The sequence below is a fragment of the Sphaerodactylus townsendi genome, linkage group LG16 (assembly GCF_021028975.2).
Source record: "Sphaerodactylus townsendi isolate TG3544 linkage group LG16, MPM_Stown_v2.3, whole genome shotgun sequence".
Lineage (NCBI taxonomy): Eukaryota > Metazoa > Chordata > Lepidosauria > Squamata > Sphaerodactylidae > Sphaerodactylus > Sphaerodactylus townsendi.
Window position 1 is genome coordinate 22,211,980 of NC_059440.1, and position 13,382 is coordinate 22,225,361.

The window sequence follows — 13,382 nt, forward strand, 5'->3', positions numbered from 1 at the left end:
GCAGGCGAAACGTTAGGAACAAGATCCACCAGACCACGGCCACACAGCCCGGAAAACCCTCCCGAACCAGTTGAATCCGGCCGTGAAAGCCTTCGACAATACAATGTTTTATGTGGTTAAAAGTGAATTAGAAATGGGTTCTGTTGCAGCTAAAAGTTGGAACCTAACCAAGGCCTAACCAATGCAGGATGGAAAGGTACAAGATCGAGGGGGAGGGGAGTGAGGGGTGGCATGCAAGGAAGGGGAGGGGGCCCGGCATCTGGACATGGCCCACCCACCCTAGTAGAGGGAGGGGAGGGGTGGCATGCAAGGAAGGGATGGGAGGGGGCCGGCATCTAGATCTGACCCACACACCCTCGGAGAGAGAGGGGGAGAAAGGCATGCAAAGGAAGGGAGGGCGACATCTGGACATGGCCCACCCACCTAATGAGAGGAGGGAGGTGGCATGCAAGGAAGGGATGGGAGGAGGCCGGCATCTAGATCTGGCCCACACACCCTCGGAGAGAGAGGGGGAGAAGAGGGAGGGGTGGCATGCAAGGGAGGAGAAGGAAGGGGAGGGGGCCGGCATCTGGACATGGTCCACCCACCCTAGTAGAGGGAGGGGAGGGGTGGCATGCAAGGGAGGAGCGGGAGGGGATCTGGCATCTGGACCTGGCCCACCCACCCTCCGGGAGAGAAGAGGAGGGGAGGGAGGGGTGGCATGCAAGGGAGGGGAGGAGTGAGAGAAAAATAAAAACGAGTTCCTTTCACAAAGATACTGCCGACATGTTTTTATGCCAGCGACAAAACAGATCAGGCTTTTGCGCAGTTCTCCTAGAAGAGGGAACGCTATAGGGAACGCTGCAACAAATGCCCTATGTAAAGATGGCCGCTCCTGCTTCACAGAGTTCTATGCATGCCCTTAACCAAAAGGCCTTGGAAACAAGGCGAGAAATTTGCAGCATAGAGACCGAACGAGGGTGGACATTAAGGGAAAACCGCCGGACAAGCTGCTCCGACTGCCATTTGCAGCGCCTAAAACTAAACTTTCCCCGGGGAAGGGGCATTTCACTCCGCAAAAATAGGAATAGGCGTTCTTTCTGCCCGTTCTTTCCTTTGATTGGCTGATTTTTCTTTCGGGCGAGCGTTTAGGAGGAAGTGATCTGAGGCTGGAAAGGAAGTAGTTATGGTTTGGAGAGGACGCGGTCTGGGTGGAATAGTTTTGCTGTCGCCCGCTCGACCTTCATGCGGGCCCAGAGGGTGAGAGGGGGCTACTTGCATATGCTAATTTTATTCCGATATATGTAAATATGGGTACAGGGTTTTGACGTGCAACGGCTTAATCTGCGTGGCTCCTTGTTCCTATTCTATAGCGTGACCCTATAAGTACTTGTGTCTGGATGGAGCTATATAAATAGTGTATCGAATGCGGGGGAGGATGTAAAAATACCTTTCCCCCTGAAACTTTGGGCTCGGCGCTTTACATAGTACAAGAAGAAAGGTCTCTGCTCCGAGGATCTTACAGTCTTTTAGGGTGGGGCGAAAACAGCCTGAATATGCATGTTTCTAATTCTCTTAGCCTCAATACTGAAGGTAGTGAGCACTGTTGCCTCTGTTACTGACCAGAGGGCAAAGAGGTACTGGAAGGTTGCATCTCATCTTGCCCAGGAAGACATCGCAGTCCAGTCATTGACCAGAGGATAAAAAGCCACAGAGAACTTGCATTTCCCTTCTCTACCAGAAGAAGCACTAATAGGTAGTGGGCTTGGACTGCAGAAGCAGGTGGCTGGGTCTTTTTGACCCACTGAGAAATCACTGAGGAAGGGTGGGCTACCTTCATCTGAAAATGCTAGTGCCGGGAATTAACCTGGCCCTGGCTCAGGTGGGGCCACAGTTCCATCAGCTCCAGTAACCTAACAAGATGGGATTTGGTGCAGTGGAAGGGGATGGAAGTTTCAGAAGTTAGAAGTAATGTCCAAGAATGCATAATGTAGCAGTAAGAGTATAGAACTCGGATCTGGGAAACCTGTGTGCCAAGTTCTAACACCAGCACCCCAATCCAAGGTTGCTGGGTGACCCGGGATCCAACACTATCTCAGCCTAACCTACTTCATAGGATTGCTGTGGTGAGGATAAAATTGCAAGAGCAAACAATATTGCAAGCCATTATGCATTGGCAATAAATGTGTTATAAATATCTAAATAAAGATTTTCTAAGTATCTTCCCACTAATAATCTCAGTACCGAGGGCATCAGCAAAAGAAGATTCTTAGGTGATTATAACTCAGGAGAGATCTGTCAGCCAGACCATGGTTGAAACTGGCAAGTGAGACTTTTGCTTTCTCTATTTTTTAAATAAATCCAGGGTCCCTCACACAAAGCCACTGAGAGGCAGCCTACAAAGAAATTGAAATGTGAAAAGCGAAATCGAGCGAAGCTGAAAATACCAGAGGTGGATATTTGTGGAAACAGCAGCCACATTTTTTCAAAGGAGCCAGCCAACAAAATACCAGAAGCGAATGAGAGCTTGCCGGACTTTCCTGTCCTCAAGATGATGCTCCAAAGTGAAGGAAAAGTGATTCCAAAGATTAGTGATGAATTGCAGGTCGACCAAGCCAACTTTTGCCCAGAAACCTTGGCCCTTGGCGCAGACAGCCGCCCTCCAGTGTCTGAAAATGAGCCTGTGTTCCTAACCCGTGTCCAAAATGTCGAGGAGGAAGAAGAGGAGGGAGAAGAGGAAAGCTGTGGTTGTTTGGACGACTTGGAGATGGAACCCGAGGAACCGCAGGACTGTCTTGAGCCAGATAACAGTGCGTTCCTGAATGAGGACAGTAACCAGCCGCTGCCAGTGGACCGATTCTTTGGAAGCGTAGCATTTATGCAGGTAAAATGAGTAGGAAAAATCAAGTTTGGCATCAAAATAGCTATTTTCGTAGTGTTGGTTTTTAGACGCGTGCTTTATAAGGCTTCCAAGTCCCCAGCGGGGGCAGGGAGTCCCCACCCCAGGGTCCTATTGCCGGGAAGGGAAATTAAACAGAAAAATAAGGCTTTGGCCCCTTCTGCACATGCAGAATAATGCATTTTCAATGCGCTATCACAATTGTTTGAAAGTGGATTTTGCTATTCCGCACAGTAAAATCCAGCTGCAAAGTGCATTGAAAGTGGATTGAAAGTGCATTATTCTGCAAGGGCTGAAGGGGCCTTTGTCTAATTACAAGACAAATATGGAATTCCTGGCAGTTCCTAGAGCTACCCTTTGTCGCATCCAGGAATCTCTGGGAACTCTATGGTAAGAAGTTAGTTTAAGAAGAAGAAGAAGAGTTTGGATTTATATCCCCCCTTTCTCTCCTACAGGAGACTCAAAGGGGCTTACAATCTCCTTTCCCTTCCCCCCTCACAACAAACACCCTGTGAGGTAGGTGGGGCTGAGAGAGCTCTGAGAAGCTGTGACTAGCCCAAGGTCACCCAGCTGGCGTGTGTGGAAGTGTACAGGCTAATCTGAATTCCCCAGATAAGCCTCCACAGCTCAGGCGGCAGAGCTGGGAATCAAACCCGGTTCCTCCTGATTAGATACATGAGCTCTTAACCTCCTACGCCACTGCTGCTCCTGTAGATGAGGCCTCCTGCTAGTTACCAGGCAGTGCTTAGGAACGCCAATACTCCTTCTCCCCTTATTTTGAGATGCATTTTCACCTACATGATCACTATACCCAGAATGCCTGTGTAATGCATGTGAAGCAACCTCATCTTCTCTGTTAATGCAACTCCTGGTTGTTTCTTTTCTTCTCTCCCCAGGACCTCCCGGCTCCTCCTCTTGCTAGGGCTCCCACCAACAGGCGAGAATTCCGGAAGCTGCACTTCATAGCCAAGGATGACGATGACGACGAAGATGATGATGTCATTTGAGCACCTCCTAAAAGAGCTGTCCTTTTCTGCATCACTGTCTCTTCTACGTGCCAGATGGGCCAAGAACTTAACTTGTGTAATTATTCCCTTTTGGAAGAAGGAAGTTGCATTTCCTTCTCCAAACCTACACCAATCCATGTATGGCTCTTGGTGGAACAAGTTGCTTTAAAATTAATTCTGGAGCACTTATTTCCGTGCGTTCATCTATCTCCTCATAGGAGAGAGGACACCAGCAGTTGTTAGAGGAGGAGTAGGCTCCTTACTCATCAGTAGTTACAGCATCCTCATTTTGGACCTGTCACTTTTCTCCAGCTGCATCTGTGCTGTACTTTTGGCAGTGTTACACTCGATACTTACGATGCTTACGTTGTTTGGGGGGAAGGGGGTTCAATGAGGACATCCCTGATTAATGGCTGATTTTTGGACCTCTGGAGCCTCAGTGGCAAGGAGTCGTAAAACCTGCCAAAGGGCTCTTTCAGACAGCAGGGGATTATCCCCGGATGCGAACTCTGTGAGTTCACCCAATCTAATCATATTCTTGTGGCCCCTCCATGGGGGGAAAAAAAGCCAGTTTGTTTTGCCTGTTCTTATTTCCTCTGCTTCTCATTGCCTTGGTTACTTGGGAAACTACTGCTGCGTGCTGGAGAATCTTTGCATGGAGTTAATTAAAAACATAGAATTCTCAGCAGTGTGGTTGTTGTGGGTTTCCTGGGCTGTGTGGCTGTGGTCTGGTAGATCTCGTTCCTAACGTTTCGCCTGCATCTGTGGCTGGCATCTTCAGAGGTGGATCACAGAGGGAAGTTTGTTACGCACTGTATCCAGTGAGAAGGGAATGCCAGGACCAGGTTAATTCCTGGCACTAGCATTTTCAAATGAAGGCAGCCCACCCTTCCTCGGTGATTTCTCAGTGGGTCAAAAAGACCCAGCCATCTGTTTCTGCAGTCCCAGCCCACAACCTGCTAGTGCTTCTTCTGGTAGAGAAGGGAAATGCAAGTTCTCTGAGGTTGACTGGACTGGGGTGTCTTCCTGGGCAAGAGGAATGCAACCTTCCAGTATTCTACACCAAAGAAGGTCCGGCATACTTTTTTCTGTGGTGAAAGCTACTAACATCTTTATGTAAAATGGAGTATAGCAACCAGCATACCCTACAGTAAGGAGATACTCCATACTTGTACCTCCAGGGAACTATTAATGAATCTTCAGGAAACCTTGAAGGTATCCAGGGAATTATGGCATGGCATATAGTGGGTGAACTCCTACACTAAATACTATGAATTCTGTCCACCCATTTCACACATCAGGGTGGTAAAGGACTCCCTGCTACCATCAGAATCCAGATGTAAGCCGTGACTTTAATTTTTGTGCTGTTTTCCCCCTTGTTGCTGCCTTCTTTCGCTCTGTAACAACAGACCCAGACGCCCCCCCAGTGAACACAGGAACGCTTTGCAAGAAATACAAAATTGTTTTAATCCCTGAGGAATCAGCTCGTAACTGACTTGCAGGATTCATCTTGTTAAAAACAAGTTAGTTACATAGTTAACTGGATGAGTATCTTTTGACAAATCCAAGCCATTCTGTACAGCAAACTAATGCCAGGAGTTGCGGGGGGGGGGGGGGGGGGGGAAGCATTAAAAGAGCCGGGGATGCTTGGAACTCTTTAGGCATTCATGCCAAGTAAATGATGCCATCAGTAGAATATGACCGCAGATGGCATTTGTACTGAGAGTGAAAAGCTCTAAAGCCGTATGTCAAGCCAACCCATTTTGCCAGTGATAATGCAAGTATTCCGAGCCAAACAGCTGCTTCATTGAATTAGACCGGCATATTACATATTTTGAGTCCCTGAGAATTCCAACTGGCTGCGCATTCCACCTGCCGCCTGAGCAACCTTTTGTAAACAGGGTTGCATGCAACACACTAGGTCTAAGTAACCGTAAGGCACCTGCCTCATTGAGCTCGGGGGCCTTGCCTCTGGGTAGATGGATTGCCAGGCTGAATAGAGAATCCACAAGGAATTAAGCAAAATTTTAACAGTACTAGGCTGAAGTGTTAAAAATTTCACCATCTGCCAGAAAAGTCAGATTGAAATTGCTAAAGCATTATCTAGCTGCCTCTGCTGTTGGATTTACAGCCTTTCATGTAATTTGAGAAGAAAATCTGGACTTATGTATATTGAGAAACTGCCTTAGGAGTCAGAACTCTGGTTCTCTGGGTGCATCTGCTCCGAAGCTTCCATGGTGTTCTAATCTGGGGAACTGGATTTGTTTCCCCGCTCCTGTACATGAAGCCTGCTGGGTGACTGCAAGCTAGTCACAGTTCTCTCAGATCTCTCTCAGCCCCACCTACCTCACAAGAGCATCCTGAAGATAGGCAGGATTTTTTCTCTCTTTCTGCCAGCCCAGGAATAGCATATGTCTATCTTGCTACTTTTGACATTCCACTTTGAACTGAGATGTTCTTTCCCCTCGCCAAGTGACGAGAGGGTTTATGGAGAAAGCAGATTTTCTTTGCCCTAAGAACTTTTTCTTTTCTTGGCCCTTACACCTGGGCCTCTGTCATCTAATGGGACCTGCCACCTCCCCCTTGGGAGAGGATTTTGAAAATGGGGTTGTCGGACGCCACTTATACCTATATTTATTATATTTACTATAGTCTTCTATTGTTTTATCGCTGCTTTTAAAGGTTTTAGTTATTTTATGACTGTACTATGTCTATATGCTGTACACCGCCCGGAGCCCCTTGGGGATAGGGCGGTATAAAAATCCAAAGAATGAATGAATGAATGAATGAATGAATGAATGAATGAATGAATGAATGAATGAATGAATGAATGAATGAATGAATGAATGAATGAATGAATGAATGAATGAATGAAAATCAGTCTAGAAACTGGAATATTGGATGCTAACATATGCTAAACGTTTGAGAAAATGTCACAGGCACTAGCCAATAGGCACAAAAGTTACAAACAGAGCTGAATTCCAAAAAACACTGACTCTGTACTTGGGGCAAGAGAAAGAATTAAGGCATCTGACATATGGAGAAAATGGGCGACTAGACAATGCAACAGAAACAAATTCTCTCCTAAACCCACCACTCCAAAAATGTTATATCTGTCGTCAGCCTTGGGAAACAGTCGCCTGGTAAAGTTCTTTCTCAATGCGTCCCCTTGGGATCTTGTGGAGGTGTTTTTGGTAGACCTTGGTCTCGTCACAGCTAAGGTTATGGTTGGCTTTCTTGTGGCAGGCAATGTGCACAAGTTTCAAGTTATCAACCGTGAACAACAGCTGATAGAAATATTCCCAGTTGACTTCCTCTTCCTCGTGGGCCATGATGGCTTCACGTAACGTCGGGAGGATAGTGCGTCTCTTTTCAATCCTGCAGGGAAGAGGTAAGAAAGAAGTGCTAGATTTCAACAATATGCATCCCCTTAGTCTTTCCAGAATCTAGAGCCATGATGGCGAACCTATGGCACCCGTGCCAGAGGTGGCACGCGGAGGCCTCTCCTTGGGCACACGAGTGCCCAAATCTCCCCCTCCCCCTTCCCCCCTCCTCTTGCCGCAGGTCTGTCAGAGGCGCCGGAAATGGCCTCTGAGAAAGGCCACTCCCCTCCCACAGTGGCTTCTGGGGCATTCCCCTCCTTTGAAAGCCTTAGCTGCTGGCTTCTGCAGGGCTTTCAAAAGCACCTCGCTTCCTGGCATGGCAGGAACAGGGACACTTTTCTTTGGCTAGGTTGCAATAACAGTTCTAGTTATTGGTTTATCTAGTTATCTAGTTATTTAGTTATTCTAAACTAAAACCTCAGTATTCAGGTTAAAATGCCGTATTGGCACTTGGCGACACATAAGTGGGTTTTGAGTTGCAGTTTGGGCACTCGTTCTCGAAAAGGTTCGCCATCACTGATCTAGAGTCACAAAAACCAGTTGCAAAAAAACTGACTGTGCTGTGCAGTTGCAAAAAAGGCTGGCTGTGCGTATTCCATGCAAACAGAAAAACTGCAGGATTCGGCATCCTGCAAATTTCAGGTTTTGTTTTGCTTTTTAAGCCTGAGAGAGAAAAGCAAGTTCTTAGTCCTCTTAGTTGTAACAAAGAGGTTTTAGCCCAAGTCTGGCGACAGGAAAGGGAAGGAAAAGGAGAAAGAGGAGCTGAGGTGGACCCAAGGACACCCTTTTCCCAAGGGCCCATAAAGCGCTGCAATCAACATAAGAACATAAGAACAAGCCAGCTGGATCAGACCAGAGTCCATCTAGTCCAGCTCTCTGCTACTCGCAGTGGCCCACCAGGTGCCTTTGGGAGCTCACATGCAGGATGTGAAAGCAATGGCCTTCTGCGGCTGTTGCTCCCGATCACCTGGTCTGTTAAGGCATTTGCAATCTCAGAACAAAGAGGATCAAGATTGGTAGCCATAAATCGACTTCTCCTCCATAAATCTGTTCAAGCCCCTTTTAAAGCTAAACCTGAGTCCATGACTGACCCTTCTAGGATTATGAGAGAAAACAAATGTTCTCTCACTTTTCTCCATACCTCAAGACTGTCCGAAGGTACGTGGCACATCAACTTGGCGAAAGCCAAGCAAATATGGGTCCAGTGAGCGCCCATAGAAACTTTCTTGGTTTCTATGATGGCAAAAGGAGGAGGAAGTGTAGCCACTTATCTAATAGTAAACTCGCTGGCCCCATTGTGGGTGAGGAGAGCTGGCCAATGGAGCAACCCGTATATAAGGAAGCATCTCTGACTACTCTGGGGGATTCCATGGGCATACCCAAATTTTGATTTTGTACATGAACCAAAAAGAGAAGAAAACAATTCCATAACAGCCTGATGAGGACTCGGAATGTTCCATTGAGACCAGCTATGGGGGGGAAAGGGGGACGTGGTAGGATAATTAGTTTGCCCAAGTTTTTTAAAGAGATATATTAAGGAACAGGTGGAATTGCTCCCTAGTCCCACAATTCCTTGCAACCCAGCTGGCTATCAATGTATTGAACAGCTCCGATTGAGCACCAGCTGGCTGGATGTTGACCCATACGTACACATGATCAAGATTCCAGGTGCTGAAGAGGATCCGGCTTTCCCGGTTTCCGTAGGGATTGATGGAGTGTTTGCAAGGACAGCTTTCACTGTCAAAAGGGCCCTGTGAAAACACAACAGCAACTGACTCCTGAAAGTTCTCTGACAAACGGTGCAGATTGTGGGTAAGGGAATTCTTTGGCCTTTAATAAGAAGCATCTTTGGAAGACCTCCCTGTTCATAATAAAACAGCATATCGATGAAAGGGCTATATTAAATTGTCCCCCTGAGCTTTCCACACAGCAATCATATTTTCTAATACAGGGGGAAATTCATTTTGGAATATTTATTAGTAACATTTCCATCCTAAGGCCCTCAAGGCAAGTAACAAGTGAACTGAAATTTCAGTTCTTTTCAGAATAATAACATCATTCAGTTCAAATACCTTTCGGGGGAGGGGGGGGCACACCAATTTTTCCTCATGGAGGTCAGAGAGCAACAGTTTCAGGGGCAGAAAAAGCTGCCTCATCCATCCCAGCCAACCTACTATTTACTAAGGCTGGATCAGCTTCAAGGGCAAAACAAAAACTTGACTTCTCTCAGTCCCTGCTTGGTTGGCAGACCACCGTTCATTTTAAAGAGCACCCTGGAGGGAAAAAAAAATAATCAAAGGGTTGTGTTTTCTTGAAAACAGTCTATACTTACTTGACAAGAGAACCAGCCCTCTCTTGTGCAAAGACACGCTTTCTTGTCTTCCCTTCTATCAAAATAACAGCCGTTGTATCTCTCCAACTTCAGCTTCTCCACCATTGCTTCCACGAGCCTTTTATACTTGGGTTGGGCAACTGGATAGATAGCACAGGTGTACCTGGTAACCTGGGGGGAAAGGAAGCTTTGCTGTACATACAAATAGTCTTAAAGAACATGTAACATTGATCCATTACTCCATGTTCTAGTCTCCGTTTTCTGCTGCCGCAGAGACTAGGACATAAGAGTAATGGATTCAAGGTGCAGGAAAAGAGATTCCACCTAAACATTAGGAGGAACTTCCTGACTGCCAGGGCTGTTCGACAATGGAGTTCACTGCCTCAGAGAGTGGTGGAGTCTCCTTCTTCGGAGGTTTTTAAAGAGAGGCTGGATGAACATATGTCAGGAGTGCTTTGATTGTGTGTTCCTGCAGGGCAGGGGGTTGGACTTTATGGCCCTTGTGGTCTCTTCCAACTCTATGATTCTATGATTGATCTGTTCAGTGAACCGGCTAGGGCTTTACCTCTTTCAAGTATCCTCGGATTCTGCTCTCGCAACTGTAACGCATGTAGCTAGATTTTGTCTTAAAGCGAGATTCGACCCCTATAAAAGGCAGAAAGAAAACCATTAGCCTTCCACCTCAGTAAGCGCCATTTCTACAAAATGATTCCTTGCGCTGATCACAGTCCTGAAATGCAATATGCCCATGTTTGTGAGCTCAAGTGAGGGGAAAGGGGAGATGTGCAACTCTTAGAGAATAAACAATCTGGTTGCATTTGCTCAAGAGTTTATACCAACATTTTGGATCACAAAACGGCCTAACCATCAGGTGAAGGTGTCCGACAAGGATCTGGGACAGTGAGGTTCGAATCCCGACTCTGCTATGGCTTGCTGGATGACCTTAGGCCAGTCACGCACTGACAGCCTAACCTACCTCGCAGGATTGTTGTGAGGGTAAAATGGGAGGAAAGGAAAATTAGGTAAGCCACCTTGGCTCCCCACTAGGGAAATAAATAATGTGCAGAGCACATAACAGAACCCTATCTAGGCATTGGTGAGCTGGGGTTACATGAGGGCATGGGCTTTTCTAGATTAAAACTGGAGGCCTATTTTGCCTTAAACTCAGATTTATGTCAGTGCATTTTCTGCGCGAGCTCCGCAAATGATATGTGGGCCTCCTCCTTGCATGCCCAGAGCAAGGCCAAACGTACCTTCGAACCACTTCTCATCCTCCTCTCTGGTTTCAGCAGAAATATTTTCACTGAGGTTCTGAATGAGGTCCACTAGAAGCTTCCGCCACTTGGGAGCTTCTTCCTTAGAGAGCAGCCCCCTCGCTGCCTGAATGATATCATCCGTCTGCCTGGAAGATGCCTTAAGAAAGCGCTGGATCTCGCTCACGTCTGCAGTTTGTAAAGGGGCAGGGAGAGGGAGACAAGAATGGCAGCAATGGATCACCATAGCCGTTCTCTGCTTTCAATCTGGTTCCTTGACTTTCTCATGACAGTATGATTGGGGGGGGGGGCTGATTGGGGTTCCTCAATGAGCAGTTTTGCTTGCAGTAGATCAATTCCCAAGGATGGTGGGGGAGGGGGGTTTGTTCTATTCAGGCTGGATAACCTTCACATGAATTATAAGCATGTCATAAAACATCCACCAGAATCCTTTGCTACATACAGAGATTCCCAAAGATGCATCCAGAGGTTCTTCAAGTGACCAAATGGTGTAGGAAAAAGTTCCCATAAAGATACTGAGCTTGAAAAAAAATGCTCGTTTGACTAGATGCTTAAAAGTAGGGTTTTCACCAAAGGGCTGGGAATCCTTTTTTTTTTTTTACTAGGCTGCCAATGCCATTCATTCAAGGAGGAAAAACCATGCTTTCCGTCCATCAAGCTTGACAGGAGTTGGCCAACTTCCACTAAGAAGAGCTTCCATGGAAACATACAACACACGTCTATCCTCAAGGATGCAAGGAGGCACGCTGCCTCCCTCAAAGTTTCCCCAAGATCACGGAATGTTCATAAATATTCTAACTTTTAAAGCAGAAGTATCAATCAAGAATTCTAAAATTGTGGCAGCTGATACCAGACAAAAGAAAGACTATCAAGGTGGGGACAGAAGATCTTTACACAGGGCCTCAGGACAAAAGGCACTATTTTTTGATGGTACAAAAAGCGATGTACTGGCCATGCATCAAAGGAAACGAGGAATAGGCTCATTGGCCCAGTTTCTAAATGCGGGCTACCAGTTTTTACAATGGGTGTTAAAAATGGCAAAAAGTTAATCATTACATAACTATGTACCTGTTGCAAGTGACTGTTTTTACAATGGGTGTTTAAAATGGCAGAAAGTTAATCATTGGATAACTATGTACCTGTTGCAAGTATCCATGTTTTTTTTTAAATAAAAACCTGTTTTATACAAAGTTGGGCATTAGTTCCAGTCTAAATTCTGCCAAATATAAATGTCACAGCAACTGAACTGTGTTCCTTCTTTTGTGCCCGGTTTCTTTGTGTGCAATGTCATACATACAGCCTTGCCAAAGCTGGCCTCGAGCTAACAAGATAAGCTTGGTGTTGTTTGGAACATTCCGGAAATCATTTTTTTCCAGCTCCACGCCATCCTCATACGAACACAGCCGGCAGTCGGAAACAGGAAGCTGTAGGGGGAAATCAGGTATCGAGTCAGGGAGGTGGCATGCATTAAGAGTTGACACCCTGTCCCAAACTCAGGAATCCACCACAGCTCAAATAAGTAGTTTAGGAAGTGTCACTAGAAACAAATGACAGTGCCTTATGTAGTCAGATCGCTGAAGCATCAAGGTCAGTTTTGCCTTTTGGGATGGGCAGCTGGGGATTGAATCCAGGACCATTCTGTGCCATTGAGCTCACAATCAGTAGAATTAGTTCTTCATAGGGGTGCAGCTGGAAATGCAGCCTTGGCATTTTGTGTCCCTGCACCTGTATTGACATTAGAGTCAAATTTCCAGATATCTTCAAGATATGGAGCAACACAGGTAGCAACTCCTGCAGAGATGCGGCGAGGAGCCACTTCTTTTGAGAGCTGGCAATTTAACAGTGGCTCTGCCTCGGGGCTACTAAAGGATCCAGTTACAAGATACAGAGATACAAAAGGAATATACAGCTGTAGGCTAAGGCGAGGGAGGTTATGGTAATCATACCGAGAGACAACAGAAAGGATCACACATTTTAAAAATGTGCATTTCCTGCAGAGTACTAGTAGCTCTCTCAAGTTTGGGAATGCCATATTTTGGAGGACCCTCCAACCTCTTATCTGCCCCAGCAGGGGTCGCTCACCCCAAACCCCACCCTTCCCTTTGTGCTCTCTTCCCTCCAGCTCCCAAGCACCTGAAAAAGGCCGCAGGCTTTGAACAGCACTTCTTTCAGACTTCTCCCTGCCACCCCGTATTGACGGTCACTACCCAAGCTGCGAATTTTGACACTCTTGAGCTTCCGCACCATGACCGTGGCACAAAGAGGACTCGAACCAGGAAACTCCTGATTTGATCTTTGTTCTGGCAAGACTCAGCCTCAAAAGAGGGTTCCTATTGGCGGAGACTAACATCCGTCCAGAGATGGTCCAGCCTTCGCACTCTTAAAGGAACAGTCTCTTATTTTCATCACAACAATGGAAACCTGCTTAATATCAACAACAAAAAATAACTATTTCGTATTAGTGAAGCATCCTGTTGGAATAACAAAAAGAGCAACAAAACCCATCAC

General features: G+C 46.5%; 2 protein-coding genes across 2 annotated transcripts; one reads left to right on the forward strand and one right to left on the reverse strand.

Moving 5' to 3' along the window:
• The first annotated feature begins 1,147 nt into the window (after positions 1–1,147).
• LG16H1orf174 (linkage group 16 C1orf174 homolog) lies at positions 1,148–4,570 on the forward strand. The gene is made up of 3 exons (XM_048519235.1): positions 1,148–1,239; positions 2,345–2,863; positions 3,775–4,570. The coding sequence occupies exons 1-3, from the start codon at positions 1,225–1,227 to the stop codon at positions 3,883–3,885; spliced, it is 645 nt and encodes a 214-aa protein (XP_048375192.1). The 5' UTR covers positions 1,148–1,224; the 3' UTR covers positions 3,886–4,570.
• Positions 4,571–6,867: 2,297 nt separating this feature from the next.
• On the reverse strand, positions 6,868–13,361 carry DFFB (DNA fragmentation factor subunit beta). Its single transcript, XM_048519234.1, has 7 exons — positions 13,008–13,361; positions 12,172–12,298; positions 10,854–11,042; positions 10,166–10,245; positions 9,601–9,771; positions 8,919–9,019; positions 6,868–7,263 (listed from the first exon to the last, which is right to left on the reverse strand). Exons 1-7 carry the CDS (start codon positions 13,119–13,121, stop codon positions 7,005–7,007), a joined length of 1,041 nt encoding a protein of 346 aa, XP_048375191.1. The 5' UTR covers positions 13,122–13,361; the 3' UTR covers positions 6,868–7,004.
• Positions 13,362–13,382: the final 21 nt, after the last annotated feature.